This window comes from Enoplosus armatus, chromosome 17 (assembly GCF_043641665.1).
Source record: "Enoplosus armatus isolate fEnoArm2 chromosome 17, fEnoArm2.hap1, whole genome shotgun sequence".
NCBI classification, from domain to species: Eukaryota; Metazoa; Chordata; class Actinopteri; order Centrarchiformes; family Enoplosidae; genus Enoplosus; species Enoplosus armatus.
The window spans coordinates 11800307-11817986 of record NC_092196.1 but is presented as its reverse complement, the minus strand read 5'-3'; the positions used below and the strand labels follow the sequence as shown (position 1 = coordinate 11817986).

General features: G+C 39.8%; 1 protein-coding gene across 1 annotated transcript in view; it reads left to right on the top strand.

The window, feature by feature from the left end:
* The first annotated feature begins 5261 nt into the window (after positions 1 to 5261).
* Positions 5262 to 17680, top strand: part of crebbpb (CREB binding protein b) — a 31500-nt gene continuing 19081 nt past the window's right edge. Inside the window, exons 1-2 of the mRNA XM_070922418.1 lie at positions 5262 to 5346; positions 13569 to 14179. Coding sequence (XP_070778519.1) covers positions 5262 to 5346; positions 13569 to 14179 — 696 coding nt within the window. The remainder of the gene's footprint in view (positions 5347 to 13568; positions 14180 to 17680) is intronic.

Sequence of the window (17680 nt, the reverse complement as noted above, 5' to 3'; positions counted from 1 at the left end):
TGTGTAAGCCTTTTTGAGTAAGGGAAGACTAACATAAAGGGAAAACCGCAAATAAGTTTGCTTTTTGGAGAAAATGTTTTGCTTTGTAAACTATGTTTTGCTATGATATTTTGCCTTTTATCAAAGAAGAGCTCAGCAATCTGACCTTACATGTGGAAAGTGCTACAACGTGAGGAGAATCACGTCAAGTGAAGGGAAATAAGATGTTACTCCAAGATATGTATTAGTACAATTCTGCACTAGAATTAGAGCTTAGATCAGAGCCTGTTTCCATGTTCTTCATGAAAACCACAAAACCAGAAACACAGAAAGGCACAGCAGAGACTAATCAATACAGACTAAGGGCAGGCGAGGCCGAGCTGTGTGACGTGTGGGTGTATCTGCATGCGTACAGTGTGTGAGTGTAAGTTTGTATGTGTCTGTGTAGTAACAAGATCATGCAGGGTTTAATGAGGAGAGGTGCCTAAGAGTTACTTGACTGACTTGGTGAAGCTGCAGGATGACAAACAGTTCAGGAACGTAGTTGGAAAAAAAAAAATCTTGGTTGCTGATGTGGCAGTTTTTTCTCTGGCCTCAGTTTAGATCTTTGTATTGCCTCAGTACTGAAGCATGATGGTCTCATCTATTCTTAATCAGCATGCTTGCAACAACAGCACCGTAGATGAGGCTAACTGTTACTGTACTAGTGTTTGTTCCCTCCCCCATGATCCAGGCTCTTATGGGAACTCAAGCTGTGATTAGTGTTGATGAGTATTTCGATGGATCCTACAAGGCACTGCTGTATCTGTATCAGTGTTTTTAGTTGTGACTGTAGATCGATTTAGAGAAAACAACTGCCTAGGTTTGCTATGGATCACACTGTGTGTTAGTTGATAGTGCTTTTAAGACATGGATAATCAAAGTGGAATGTCACAAATCAAAACTAAATGTGTTTTATTGTATTTATTGTTACGCAAAACTTGAACTGTTCATGAGGCTCCCCTCTCTAATTTCTATGATTTGAAAGACATTACTGGACGGATGCATTAGCTGCTTCATACTTTCAGTGGCATGAAACTTAATGTAATAGCACTGTAAATGCAAAGGCAGTGCACCAAATGTATTTCATATTATTCCCTAGGTATTTTTTACTCTTTCTTGTTGACTTCATTGGTTTCATGCTATTGTGTCAGATTAATAAGAAAATCAAGCTGATTAAACTGTACATCTCTCTTGTTGTTACATTTTATTTCTGGCACTGTTTCTCAGCAAGAAGGATTGTGTGCTCAGAGGCAAAAATGTTTTACCATGAAATCCACTTCAGTGTCTTATTTTTGACATTTTAAAATTCTGAACAACACATTAACCTCGTATTTTAAAAATTGCCATTTCATAATCAGTACTTTTAAGTAATAAAGCAAACAAGACAAATATTGCAGAAAAACAAGGAACCAATTTGCCTTCTTTTATCATCAAATAATTTCAACTGCCGCATTTAACATTACCCTTATAGTTAAATAATTTGTTTGCTTTTTCTGTGGGTGAAACTAAGGTAGCTTGTGCCTTTTTAAATTTGAACTTGATTTTCTTAATCTTTTTTTTTCACTGTCAATCAAAGTTGCTTTCATTTCTTAAGACACTGAATATTTCTCAAAAGCTTATGGCACGCATAAGTAGGAGAATGTTTACTTTTGTGCTTAAATCACATTTGATTTTGATGACGTTTTCTAAGGTTATGACATTTGAGCAGTGCCTTTTCTTAATATATACAATTAAGTATAAACATACCAAACATATTCAGCATTAATTGGCCTTATTGCAGTTTTTGAATTCCTTTTTGTTTGGCCTTTGTGATCTGCATGTATTGCTGAGATTTGGTTGTTTTAAATGCAATAATAAGAGTTTAACATCATTGGTTTGACAGGGAAAATGACTTTCTTTACGCTTATGAGCACACAACCCTTGTACCAGCCCAAAATTTGTGTTTGTTATACTACAATAAAGGGACACTTAGAATAATTGTTGTTGTTATTATCAAAGTTTAAGTGCTTAATGTGTTAAGTTAAGTGAGGTCATGATGCTTTTTTCCCTTGGTAACTTTGATAAGCTCTTTTGAATTATGTGTTTTTTATGAACTCTGAACATTTTTTTCCAGATTAGAATTTTATTTGGGACAATGAGACAGTTTTGATTGGCACTCATTTTTTGTTTTTTTGTTTTTTTTTCCTCTTTTGTTTCACTGCAACCATCATAAATGTTGATTTGGTTTGATTGAAGTGTCATTCTGGACCAGCAGAATGGCATACTAAGAATATTTTGATGCCAAAGAGTGTCATTGCCATTTTTTGTATGTTATGTCTTACTTTGCAGGATGTGTTCAAGAAAGGTCATTTATATATTCACTGTTAAACACATTTGCACAAGGCACTCACTTTTTATGTACAGTATGCCTTTATATTGTATAGTATCTGAGCGTTTTCTATTATTTATATAAGCGCATGTACTAGAGTATTCAATAGTCTAAAGAACTGGGTAATTTAAAAAATGTTGGAATAATACTTGTTCCATTTGCCTGCATGTGTGTAAAAAAATGTATGAGTGTTTGTAAAACTGCGTGGTTGTGTGTGTTTTGGAAGGGATGCTCTAATCTTAGCAGGAATGTGACCTGGACATTTTAGTCTACTTTATCATCTCAAAAAGTACGACATGCTAGGATAGCAAGGCTTCAATCAATACAGCTTTCCTTTTTCTCTTTTTTAATTTAAACTGGCCAAATAAAATGGGCGAGACACTACTAGATGTCTGCAGGTAGGCGGTATTGTTGCTTTCTTTGGAAATGTTTTTGTATATAGCACGCTAATAGGTATGCAAGTGAAGGTTTAAAATTGAATAAAGTCAGTTGCTGGGAAATGTTGTCTGGTTGAATTTATAGCCTGTACACTACCTCTGGTTCTGTAATAAACCAGCGGTGGATTGTAACCAAGTACATGTTCTCAAGTACTGTTCTTAACTAGCAAACAACTTTGAGGTACTTGTACGTTCATTGGGTATTTCTGTTTTATGCTGTTTTATACTATATGTATATATTATGCTAGTCCATTGCCTTACAATGTTACTTTTGCAGATTAGGATTTTACATAAAAAATCATTAGATCTGTTTATAAAATATGAAACATATGTTATAGGTTAAACTACCCAACATGTGATGAAGTAGTTTAAAATAGCTCCACCTGCTGCTTACATGTTAATGAATTAGTAATGATAGTCCGATAATATGTACAAAATAACAAGGACCGTTTTGCTGCATAATGAGTACTTTTACTTTCAATAATTATTACAAAAATGATTTGACTTCTCGGGAATATTTGAGAGTGTTTGAACAATGAAATATAACTGAACAGTGCTCCTATCCTGATAAGTATTTGTTTCAGTTTCTTAAGAGCTGGTTCAGAACCAGTGAAGCTGTGTACAGTATGGCTCCATCTAACCTTTGCACATACATACTGTACATAAATACTTATGGAAAATATGTGGCTATGGTAGATCTGAATTGAAAGAATGTAATGTATTAGTATGGGGACTTTGATGGGACACTATAATATGACGTTAACAAAGAGGTTTTCAAATTCTTTACTCAAGTAAAAGTAGCAATACAGTATAAGAAGTCCTGCATTCAAAATTATACTTGAGTTAAAGTATCAAAGGCAAAAGTCCTCATTATGCAGAATGGCCCCTTAACAGAGTCTTACACCAAATCACAACAAGAGAACTCTCATGACCCTTTACATATAGAGCCGGTCTAGACCGTATTCTTTATAATATTATTGTATTTGTAGTAGTGGTTATTGATGCATTAGCTTGTAAGCAGCATTTCAATGGTGTTCAGCGTTGAGCCAACTACTTTGTATACTACTAGGTAGTTTAATATATAGCAACGGTGACTCATGTTTTACAAGCTGATCATATGTTTTGAGTGAAACATCTTAATTTGTAAAATAACTATAGCTGTCAGATAAATGTGGAGTAAAAAGTACAATATTTCTCTCTGAATGGTAATGGAGTAGATGTATAAAGCTGCATAAAATGGCAATAATCAAGTACAAGTACCTCACTTGTATTAAGTGCAGTACTTAAATGTAGTGCAATTTAGTTACTTTCCACCTCCACTTCTATTATAACAAGAAGAAAATAAATATATACAGGAACTGCTGGGAAGTACTGCTGTTTGTATATTAACCACGACAATGCTTTTGTTTTTCCCTCTAAAGCGACTATTTTGTATTCGTAAAAGTGACGTTTATGTGTTTGTAAAACGTGAAGCAGGTAGCACACAGTAAATTTCAATTTTTTGGGTTATTCCTCCCCTAGAGGCAACATCACGTACGTCCACATGACGCACGGTGGGACACAGGTTTACGTCAGGGCGTCATAGCGCGACACCTCCCCCTCCTCCCCCCACAGTCTAGCTGGGAAGAAAAAAAACTTTTTTTTTTGTATCGGAGGAATCAACAGCCGCCATCTTGACGCGGCTCAGAATCGGGATTTCGGGGGGAGCATTAATTTTAAAAACCGATCGGAGCCACTCAGACCGGGCTCAAACGGCTTTTTTCGTGCAGAAAATCGAAGTGTTAGTTCTTCCGATGAGAATTAATGCAAACATGTGAGGATTACATGGGTTTTTATCGTCTCGAAAGCCCACTGTATATTTGATTTCCCTTTTAGAGAGCGCCGCTTCTCGCCGTATCTCCGTCCCGAGACGCTGTATTTACCGGGAGACAGCGGCGAGAAAAATAATCCACCTCATAGAAAATATTTTTTGAATTTTGCTCTTTTTATTTAAGTCCGAGATATATTTTATGGTCGTTCGTTTTGACTGCGAAAAAAATGATTCTGTACAGACGTGAAACCGGCGATCTGCGGAGAAAGGGATTTGCTTACGCCTTGTGTAATATTTTATGATTGATTTTTATTTATTTTTCTCGAACTGAAATATTTTTTGGACGTAATTAATGAGGATAATTATGTGGGTGTTGGGTGTTGGATTATCATGGGTTGATCTTCGGCGGCGAAGCGTGGCGCTGTTGCCTTTCTTTTGAAACCTTTTCTCTCCAGGCAGCATTTCGCCAGTCTGCCAGTCAAGAAAAAAAAACAATTGAATTGCTCCTTTACGCGCAACGTTTGGAAAAGTTACCAGTAATTAAGAGCCAGAGGCCGACAAGTTGGACTGATCCTGCTGTTATTTTTCCTGCATCATCATCTATTCATACAATTTGTCGATCAGGATGGCTGACAATCTGCTGGATGTCGGACCCCCCACTGCAAAGCGACCCAAGCTGAATTCACCTCTCTCAGGATCAGATGGCCCAGGTAAGGACAGGACACGGTTTTACAAATGTAACTCAGTGACACGGATGATGTGCTCACTTGCGATAAGATTTACGTGTATTAAACGTGCACAGTCTTGCTCCCTTTCGAGGCTGCATGCATCCACCTATAGGAGAAGAGCTAAGACAAAGTAAACCCATCAGCCACTTCAGCGGTGTTGTGCAAATATCACAGGAAAACTGTACATCAAGTCCCTGTAGGATTGTTTGATTACATCTGCAATTGGTGTAAAAAAAGTGCAAACTCACTGCCTCTTCATCACATGAGAATTACTCAACAGTGAGAGTATGCTCCTAACTGTCTTAAAGGGTAAAAACTTCAGTTAAATAACTTCTAATAGTGCTCACATCTCTGAGATGCAGGTGAATGAAATGTTGACAGTATATCTGCAGGGGTCCTATGTCTTTTTATCCCTTGGTACCTTTTGGACTGGTGCTGTTTGAAGTAGTCTCAGGCACCTGTACATTTGTTAGCCTGACATGATTAAAAAAGAAAAAGGGATCTTTTTTAGAGAAACTATTTTGCGTGCTACCCACCAGCATAGAAGAACATGCTGCCTGTGTATCCTTGGAGTTGTATTGGATTTGGTGTCTCGCTCATTGACTCTTCAGCAGTGCAGATTCTTGACAGCACAAGCACTTGAACCTGTGTTGTCTGATCTCTCTCACCACTAGGTCAGCCTGCCACAGAAGGATCAGCCCCCCTTTTCATTCAGCAAAATGCCTGAATGGCCAAGTTCAGAAGTTATTTTAGTGATTTAATTTGGCTTGCAAATGTGCATAACATAGTCTCCGAGCAGAGAAAAACTGATAACACTGAATATTAGAAACTAGCCATAGGGTGCGAGTCTTCATCAGTCTAACCTGCAGAGCAACTTTGCCCGATAACTTGAAAGAGTTGGACTGTTTTAAAAAGAAAGTGACCTTTTTTTTCTTTTTTTTTTTAAATAAGTTTACCCATTTTGTATATACATTGCGTAATTACTTAAATTAGCAGCTGATTGCATGCCACCCTCTCAGTTGTGAGGTTTTCAGCACACACAACCAGTACATGGTCTCCCAGTGTTGTTCATGCTCTGAGTTGGTTTGATTTGGTTGGTGTGGTTGGTGGTTGATGCAGAAATATAGGCATTTACAGGATTGTTTGTTTGATGTGAGGAGCTTAGCTTCATGTATAATTGATTTATCCCTCGTATACATCCCCAGCCCTATGGCCCCAGGGAAATTCTACAGTGGTCATTATATATTCTAGTTATCAACTATTATGACCATGTCCAGAAGGAGGCCAGTCAGCCCCCTGAGCATGTAACAGGTGCACTTTTGGATGACTCCAGCTGTAATATAAGCCCTTTTCACCGACATACATTTGCTGGCTTTTCAGGAAATCTCTGTGTTGTGTTTATCTGTGAATGAGAGATAAGTCGATATTCTAGTCTTTTGATTGGACTGGAGAACTAAAAGTTTGAACTCGTGAAGATATTAGTTTGGCAGATGGTCTCCAAGAAATGGGAGCTGCTACTCATCCAAGTGAAGACAAGATTAATTAAATACAGAGTGATAATAATTTCATAAACTTGGCATCAGAGCTCCACGTTTGTGCTTTCTCCAAAACTAACAAGTGACTTTAACAGAACTTTTGGCATCATGTATGAACTGATTGAATAGTGACTCACACTTTGAAGAGGGACAACTGCTGATGCTATCTGAAAAGTGGACAAAATGATAGGACAGTGCCTTAAGAGAGGCTGCAACTAGCAATTATTTTCATTGTTGATGAAACTGCAGATTATTTTTTTGAACAATTTCTCAAATAATATATATAATGAAAATAACATCCATTACATTTTCCCTGTGTCCTCGGTGACGTCATTAAATGTCTTGTTTTGTCCGACCTACGGCCCAAATCCCCTAAATATTCAGTTTACAATGTTGTAAAACATAAAAGCAGAACATCTGAGACATTGGAGTTGTGTACTTACATTATCCCAGTTTTCAACAATGTTCAAACCCAGAGAAATACGTAGTTTGATTCAAGGTAATGGTGCGTTTAATTTGGGCGCCTGTCAATGGCGTCATATCCCCTTTACCCCCTCTAGTTGCTATAACTTCTGGGGAAACCCTAGATGATACGTGAGTGAGTGAAGAAGGAAGGAATACACAGAATGTCACAGAATTATACTCGGTAACAGTAATACAGCATTTCTAATGCCACACAGCATTATTGTTTCATTAATTGCATGCCATTTTGCAACACACCAAGCTAATGCGTACGGTAACTAATTACAATACAATATCGTTCAACGCGCTCAGTTCTTTTAGATCGTTTTGTCCAAGGATAACAGCGCTACACCACGATTGAATTTGCTAAATAACGTTAGCAGTGTTAAGTTTTTAATGTTTTATCTGTGGTCAAAACAATCATACTAAAAATAACTGAGTGTGTTGAATGCCACATAGCGTTAGCTACAGTAGCTGTACGGCTGGTCAATTCATCTAATGGTAAATTCACAAGTTAGCTGTCATGCCGCTGTGCGCACGCTCTGCAGCAACAGCCTGTGCAAAAATGTCCTGGATGTTGCAGCTGCACTCCAGAGTAGAAGAGTAAAATACAACAGAGAGCAGACAGGCGAAACAGAAGTCAAATGTCTGGAGCAGAAGACGAAGAGCTAGTCCCTTGAAATGAATCATCATCCGTTGTTTGGAAGTATTTCGGATTTAGGGCAAGTGATGTTAAGCAAGAACAAATCATATGGAAAGAGTGCAAAACACCACAACCTGCAATACGATGAATGCATGAAGGCCAAAAAGAATAACGTCAATAATGTTGCCTCACGGAATCCTCGTCCTTGTCCAGCGTCAACTCAGACATCCATAACTGCAACGCTGTGCAACGCATCACCGTAAAAACGTTTTGTACAATTTTATTCATATTTTGCTTCCAGGAGATGCACTATGAATAAAGACCAGTCTTATTTTTGTACATTAGCAGGAATGTAACACAACATGAGTGCAATAAACGTATTTTGTCCCTAAAGTCAATGAATAATCGTGATCTCAAAATTGATCAAAATAAACGTGATTATCATTTTGGCCATAATCGTGCAGCCCTACCTGGCCTACAAATCATATTCTCACATTTTTCTTTCAGTGAAAATTAAATGCAAAAATTCCCACTAAAATCGTGACTCATATCACAATTGCACTTTTTTTTTTTGCTAATCGTTCATCCCTAGAATGAAATGACGTGACTAAACATGACATGACTAAAAATGTTAACAATATATTTTGAACATGATTTCTGCCTGAGTCACGTCATATAGATTTTCATCGGCAATGGTGGTTGTTTAACAATGAAGACAATGACTCCCATGTTCACACGCTACTTCACGACGTCTTCAAAGTACTTCTTTTGTTGTTTTGATTGAGAGTCCCCTAGCGGCAGAAATTACATACTGTGCGTTGAAACCGTTTTTTTCAATTACAAAGGATGAAAACAATGGTGTGAAAATAGTTGGGCACCACTTTCACTCTGCCTAAAAGCTAGTAGTAAAATACTGCTTTTATCTCTATCAGCAGTCCAGTTTGGGGTCCATCCAGCAACATTACCCTTCTTGGCACATCCTAGTTGTGTGTAAATGTGTACGTACTTGCTGTGTACTGAACATAACTGTTGGTGTTTTTTGTGCAGTCGCTAGCACCAAGCATTGATAAAGCATGGGTTTATGTCAGTGAAGTCAGTTATGGGATTGCACCACCACCGGCACCTCTTAACTCTCATCTTCTAGAGAGTACATCAAGACAGAGGCAGTCGCTTAATTTGCATTGCATTGGAGATCGGAAACATCTGTCTGCCATATACAATCAGCTGAGAGATGTGAAGTTTCTTTGTTCGGTCTGTCTGGTCTTCTCTGGGCGACTGTATTATGTAGTCCAGTCCTTAGTCTTCAGCCAAGGTAGCTCTTCTCAGAGGGGTGACAGGAGCTTTTGCTGGGCAATAAAGCAGCCCAACAGAGATACTCCTCCCCCCTCTGCTGCCAGAAGCCCTTTCTGTTTCAGTTGACACACACACACACACACACACACACACACACACACACACACACACACACACAAACATGTATTCAGCAGGACATTGCACAGTGTCTCTTGTAGACCTGCTCTCTTTGAAGTCCTGGATGCAGCTCAGGGTTTTAAGTACACTGAGAAGATTTTAAGTGCCAGGCTGCAGATGGGGGGGATAAGCACAGTTTTTCTTCTTAAATTGAAAAATCCCTAATTCTCAGAAAATTAGGAGGCAGATCTGTAAGGAACCTGTAGCGTGCAGCCTTGCTCTCCCACTGTGCCTTTTTCTTATGCACAGTTACTGGCACAAATGTACGTGGTTTTGTTGCATTGGAAATGAATCTGTGTATAGAACAAAAAATGTGAATACAGAAGTTTTTTCATTAATCTCATTTATCATTTTCTCACAGACAGCTCAGCGGCTTATCCTGCGTACCCTGGATGTTCAGATCTGAATTTCACATCTTGAACTCTTTAAAAAAAACTTTAAAAGAGGAGAATTCAGACCACATAAATTCAGATTTCAATGTAAAATATTTCAGTGCAATAAATTCAGTGCTATTTAACTTTCAGAATTAGGTTTTCAGTTGATTCAATTCATTATGGCAATTATTTGCTTCCGTAGATGTGTTACAAAGGAGTATTATCACAATATACCCTAATGTGTTTGGCTTACTGAGTCCTGTTATTGGTAAAGCTTTCGTATTATTGGTAGTCTGACAATAGCAGAGATGTCTCCCTTTGCCACGTCCAGCCCACTGCACATTGAGCTGTCGCTCACAGCCACAGATTAGCAGCCTGTCTTTGATGTTTATGTTAATATGTGACAGTTTTTTATGGTGCTCTAGTGTCATGTCAGTAGGTGTTTGCGCCTGTAGCTCCAGGCCTGTGTCAGGCTTGTTTTCGTTTGTATGGCTGAGTGGGTGTGTCAGCACCAGAGGTGAGAAATGGGCAGCCACTCTCCAACCCTGCTGATCATGTAGCAGAGTTTCCTCGTCCTCTCTCTGGCCTGTCTGTATGATCACCAACCCCTGGGTGAGCATTATTCCGCTATGTTAGTATTAGCACACTCTCAAATACAGTCAAGTGTTAAAATGTTGCCTTTCACCAGCATGATGTAGCAATGGCAGACAATACTACTGATTTGAGATGAATAGAACGGTGGGTGGCACTGGATGCCAACCAGTCAGCCACCTCAAACAGTCCAGCCCTTTTCCTCCCTGTGATGTTAGCCTTCGTATCTCTCACATCCACAAGATGCTCATATCCTCTGGAACATGACTGTGAGCTCTTTCATTCATTCAAATCTTTGCTGAATAAAAACAGTTTTTCTCCCTCTTGCATCGTGTAGCCTTGCACATTTTTTTACTTGTCATTTTGTCTGAATGGCTGTGGTTTTCATAAACATTGTGCAGCAAATGACTGCCGCCCCAGCTTTACAAGTGTAGTGTGCCACTAATTTTGCACATCTTGAAGTCATCACAGCTCTTGTTATGAAGCACCATATTAAAAGTTTTACAAATGTACAACCAATCAAATGTGTGGAAAACAAACCAGCACTACCAGTGCGATGAAAAAGGAACGTATCCAGAATTGAACTGTTTACTATTCTAAGGTGTCCCTTTTAAACAAAAACAATTGAAAAACAGCAACCAAAAACTCAAGCTCTTGACCAACCAATGGTGTAACTTCATCACTCGCTCACTCAGTCGGGGACAGACTTTCGCGTTTATAGGGCTGGCCTGCTGTGGTCCTGCCAAAAAGTCAAATGGCAAACCGGAATTCCTGTATTCCTACATCGAGGCATTAAGCTACTCACAATTTTATGCTCACAAAGTTGTCTGACAAGACAAAGACCTGTACCTGTGCACCTGTATTGTGTGATTTTTAATGGCTGCACACTAACTTATTTCCCCATGTTTAGCCGGGTCCATTACAAATGTAATATGTCCCTTTAGTCAGGACTTTGTTCACCTTCACTTGGGTTAGCATCTTACTCCTTCCACCTTCACTCTAACTCTCTCTCACTCCGGTAAGGCAGCAACAGCCTGCTGCACATCCTGTTATTATCTCCCAGACTGAAGTGTCTAATTGAAGATTTACATGTGGCTGCTGAAAAGCTTTTGGTGAATTACAAGCATCAGCATCAATGTCCTCTTCAGGTGAGAATAGTGTGACTCCATTGTTGGGAATCTCTGGTTAGCGGATGCTTCCCTTGTCACTACTTGCCATGTGATTGCTTGCTACTGGATATGTTCATCATGTCCTTGCTGTATAATGAGCAAATTCAAATCGTACTCTCAGCCTTTTAAAAAGAATCACCATACTAAAGGCACCTTTTCTACTTCAGCTAGCCTTTTGGCTCCAATGTATCCTCTCCCTGTTAAATTTGTGTGGTCTCAATCCTGTTGCTGAATAGGCATCAGATAAGACACAGGTGTTTGCTCTCAACAATGCACTGTCCATGTCTCTTGCTATAACTCTGAGACTTGCTGCTTTAATCTTATGCATTAAAGCTTAGGCATTCCATTTTAAAGTCTGTGGCTGTAATATTTAAGCTCCCATTAATTGCCACCATATTTCATCGATAAACCATTTGGATTTATCTTCAGACATTGAGCTAGGCGTGAGTGGGGGTGTGGCTGTTGCGCTGGTAAAATCTTTATTGGCTGACATACACAGGCACAGTCGCACCCTCACGTGAAGGACCTTGACATAGACTTGTGATTTGGACTGTAACCTTCATTAATGTTCTATGTATTTTCTGTGTGTGCTGAGTGTTTGTTTACTTTTTCTGCACAGCCACAAGAGTGCTCTCAGATACAGAGCTTTGCACTTTTTTTCTTGTCCCCAATGCTACTTTAAAGTTACAACAGGGACTGATCTGCTTTAGTGTACATGCACATGCGCCCATATACTACAAGCAACACTACATGAGCTTGACTAACCTGGCTAATTGGGCTAAGCTGACTAGCATGCTACAGCTGATAGACAACAACTGGTGCACTGCCACAACTTTCTGGGTAAAACTCGAGGTCTGGAATTTCTGTGTGCGAGTAGAAGACATGAGTAGACCATTTTGACAGAAATTGTTTGGGTCACAGGGCGTATTAAACTGAAGGGTTCGGGACAAATACATGTAACATTGCACCCCTAATACTGACTCATGCCAAATGTGATTTTCTGTCCTCACAGAGGACATCTTAAATACTCTGCAGTGAAATGAGTAGTTCGGAACGTGTTGTGACATGTACTTTATGGTGATATTCCCTTGTAGGACAAGGTAATTTACATTATGGCATTTTTAGCCCCTAAAATGCAAACATATGCTTACTAATTATCTCTATATGCTTACTAATTATCTCTATGGATATAGCAACTGGTCAGATCTCGTTTCCTCGTGAACCATCACAAACCATGAAATTCCGTTACATTTTTATAGTTGACAGATGGTTCGATACACCACTAAACTGTTGAAAACAATTGGTGCATTTGGAAGATTTGGTGTGCTTTCACACCCAAGATGTTTGGTTAGGTTCAGACAAACTTTGGTATGTTTGGTGTGAAAGCATAGCAGACCAACCACAGAATTTCTTGATAGAAGATGTGGGATATTAATAATGGTCTCATCCAGTTAAACATAATTTCAGAAGCTTAACTACTGCTGAATCCTTCTTCTGATCACGGGACATGTCAAATAAGCAATCTGTAAAAGTGATCTGTATAGTTATGCAGGATTGGTAACCATGGTAACATGTATGCTCCCCAGTGAGGTTGTTTTCTCTGATTGATCAGAAAGTGAATTAGAGTTAAAACGGGTATGTGTTCTAGCTGTCTATTACTTAATAGATTTTGGCAGTTAAAGTGGAAAAAAGGTTAATTGGTGCCTTGAATCCTTGAGAATCACTGGATGCTCTCTGCATTATGTACCTCAGTTTGCAAAAGAGCAAAAATGGTTGGTCTTCAGCTTAAAGCCCAGTGTTGGTTCAGGTCTGTGTAATTGGTCCTCCCTTGGTTCTCTCTTGAAACAAATTCCTTAGTTTTTCTGTGCTTGGTGGTCCACAGTTTGTATTGTTGTTGTTGATAAAAGTGGTTGAGTCAGTGATGGTGGCTAATTCTTATTTCCCTTTCTCTCTTTTTTAGATCTTGTGTCTCTGTTTGACCTGGAAAATGACCTTCCAGATGAGCTCATCCCCAATGGAGACTTGGGAATGGGAATGTCCTCTAATGGCGGTCCAGGTGGAGGTCCTGGTCTCAACTCCATGGTCCCTGATGCAGCTGCAAAACACAAGCAGCTGTCTGAGCTCCTGCGACCAGGAAGCTCCTCCATCTTGGGAGGTGGTCTCAACTCTGCCAGCCCCCAACAAGGAGGCATGGTGGGAAGCCAGCTAGGGGCTGTGCTTGGTAAAAGTCCACTGGGGCAGGGCTCTCCGAATCACCAGTCTCCCCAGGCACAGAAAGGAGGTGCAGCTGCTGGACAAGGAAGTGGAAACACAGGCATGGGCTTCAACCAGGCCATGTTGAACAGTGGGCAGGGTCATGGGGTCATGGGCCAGACAGGACAAGTGATGAACGGGGCTCTGGGACCGGCGGGCCGGGGAAGACCTGGGCCTGGCATGCAGTACCAGGGCCAAGGAATGCAGGGGGCACAAGTCGGTGCTGGAGGCAGTGTGCTGGCAGAGACACTCCAAGGAGGGCCACAGTTGGGTGCACACAATGCATTGAATGCTCAGCAAGCTGGAAACATGAATAAGGTGAGTTGAAAATTCAGCTTAATTAGTCCCACAAGTTACCAATTGTTTGCTCAGCAAAGCACAAGATGGGCACAGAGCACGGAAGATCATAATAATCTGGTGAGCACATAAAATACTAACTATACTGTCCTCAGAAGTACAGTAGTCATGTTACATTTGCAGATATATAAAATGTTCACCTTTCCAGATTTGTCAGTTTTGTCTTTCACAGTAACCCCAGTAACAGATATAAGTGGCCCCAATTACTTTGTGCTTATCCCTGAATTCAGTTGTACATTTATTTTTCATTTTTCCGTGTTAGACAGTCGGATTTCATCGTACGGTTAAACTGTTTGGATCTCAAATGTCTAAATAGTAAAGAAATGATGAAGCAATGTTTTTTTACCTTGTTTATCCACAGCAATCCTATAGGTTTAAAGTTGTTTTTATTTGCCAACACTTTATGTTTCAAGTGTAGGAGAGCTGTAGGAGAGCTCGTTATTTCTATCTGTCTGACTTTTTAAACAAAAACATTAGCATGTGGTGAGTTTAGCAACCTTAACCAACCCCGTTGGAGCAATTGGGCTGTCCTTTTACTAAAGGAGTGCCCTTTGAGTGGAAAGAAAATAGCTTTGATTCTGCATTGTAGTAAGGTGGTGTTGTCGAGCAAAGTATCTTATGGACCATATTCCAGAGTCTCATTTTCATCCAATCTTTTTATCCAGATAAGTATATGAAATTCATTAATTCTATTGCCTATTCCTATTGCTGGCTTGTCAATGGTTGTCTCCCCCTGTCACCATTTGTTCTTCTTTGGTCTGCTGGTGGAAGCAGACAACCAGTTGAGGAGGTTGAATCTGTAGTCAAGTGTATCAATGTCTGTGGGTCTGACTTGACCCAAAAGAGAGTTTCATAGCAGATCAATGCTGATGCTAATCTGAGAACTAATGCAAACAACACAAATGCAACAAGAACTGCAGTTGTGTCATGGTACTACTACACAGTGAAGCTGTTATTTTGGTTTGTGAATGAAAAACACTCCACATTATGTGCTGCTGGTTGTATTTCTATGTGAATATCTTTACGCAAACAGACTTTGAAGTGCTCATTGTGAGACAATGTTCCCCTTGTGTCTGACGGTCTCAGGGCTTTGCGGTTTGACAGGAAACCAAGGTTAAACCAGCGCACTAGCTCTCACTAAGATTGTTTCAACAGACGTCACCACATGAAACAAGCCCTTCCCCCCTCCTTTCCCATATAGACATATACACCTTAATGTCTGAATATATTTCTTTACATTATGGTGCAAAAACCAATTTCTTTGTGTCTGTTTTGTTTTATTCCATACATATATATACAATACTGTAACAAATGCAAACATTGAGACGTCAGGGTTGTGTTTGAGAGGAGGAGATGAGGAAAGAGGAAGACACAGATTTGAACCTGGTTGTGAGTAGTGTGTATGTGTTTGTAACAACCTGTGGTTGTAAGTTAAAATGACACAATCTGGCACATGGCATATTTACCTTGCATAGCTGCCATCAGAGAAACATGCTGCCGAAATGTGGGAGAGTGATGCGTTCTTCCGTCACTATTTTTCAGCAGGATTGTTAAGTTTTCCGATGTAAATGCATATTTGCAGGTATGGCAGATAAATTATCTTACCTGAGCATCTGCGTGATCTGTTGTTAGCTTGAAGGCCACAGATTCTCAGTATTAGTTGTATGATTAATTTCTTCCTGTTACATGTTTTGTCTCTGCTTATATTTGCCAAGATGAGTACTAGGGATGTATAATGTATAAGTTTTTGACTATAGCCTGAGGATGAATAGTAGCTTCACAGTTTGATTAGGGTTGCTGTTTTGTTTAAGAGCACTTTGGATGGGACAATCAAATTAATACACTAAAATGAAAGGAATCATTGTACATTTTACAATATTTCTTTTGGTCCTGCAAATTTACAGTTTGGGCTATAAACACATTTAAATGTAGTGTTTACTTTTCTTTTTTACTTTTTAGACTTCATTGTATGAAACCTGTTTGACCACAAAAAACACATGAACTGCCATGTGACATAACATAGTATTATAAAATATAATGCAGCACAGACTGCATGTCTATGACAAATAAGCCCTCTATTACTTATAATTATAATCAATAATAATGAGAATGAACAAAGTGAAACTAAAAGATCACACCACATGACCTTCATAAGAACCAGGCCATGTCCACAGTAGGGCAGAATGTTTATTTTTTCCATAGTAGCATTGTATCTAAAAGTCTGCTAACCACACTGTATCGCCTGATAACGACTAGAGCGCGTTTTAGGCCAATGTTAGAAATCACGCAACAAATATAATGCCAGTTAGGTGCGTTCTATCAGCTGGGTCGAGCACAAGGTTCCAGCCTTCAAATATGTTGCCCTTAGTGCAATTTCCATTTTAGAGTGTGTGCGCGAATCAGGAGATTCAACCCTTGTTTTTCCCCCCAGCCTGTATTTGTTCGTGGCGACCACGAGGCTTATATAGTGGGAATGGAAATGGGAATAGTGGACAGAAAAAGACAATTAATTCATAAATTGCAATTATTTGTATGACAATTAATTGTCAACAAAACTTTCACTAAGATGGAAATGATGCACAGGTGAGTAAGAACCTTATTCTTTTCTGGTTTCAGATGTTTTTGTTGATGCTCCTGGTTTTGTCTTTGCTTTCTTTTCCACCATTTAAGTCTTTATTTGCTAGTATTAACAACTGTTTCCTTTTTCTGCTCTCTCTGGCATATGCAGTCTCTCTCTGGGCCTTTGGCCTTTGATAATGGAGCTGTAAATCATGCTTAGAGGACTCATTTTGCGTGTTGTTGGGGTGGGGGAGGCATGGTAGAGAGGGAGGAACAGAAGAGGACATGCCAAGAGGAGGGGAAACACTGGAGGTTTCCTGTACAATAGTACTGTCCTCTAGCCTGGTGACACTCCTCCGTAATAAGTGCAGATCATCAAGTGAGAGAACCTGTGTGTAAGAAGAGGATGAGGCTGGGCTCATGTGTGAATGGGAGGGAGGCAGCAGGCAAGCATCTGTGTGTTTCTGTGCAGCGGAGGGGGAGGGGCAGGCAGCAGCGCAGTGCTCTTCTCAGCTGTTGAGCAAGCTGGCCTTTCTCTCGGTGTGTCTCCTCCCGTTTCTCTCTCTCCGCTGGGCTGGGCTTGCTCTGTCTGCCTGAGCACTGCTGGCTATGGGGAACCTCCGCGAAGCAAAGCAGGCTGCAGCTTTAGCCACAGTGGAGAAAAAAAGCAGGCAAAGGCAGCATACAGATGCATGCCGAGGGCCATCAGAGAGATGGGAATGAATTGCTTCTGAGGATCTAAGAAGAAAGCTAACTATTCCCTTTTGGAGGCCAATTACTATTTTATTCTACAGGTTTTTGTAGCGAATTTTACTTTTAGTAACCAGTTAAAGTTTCAAGAGACGTTAGAGCTAACATTGAGTGGTTTTAAGCTCTTCACATTTTTGACAACAGTCCCTCAAT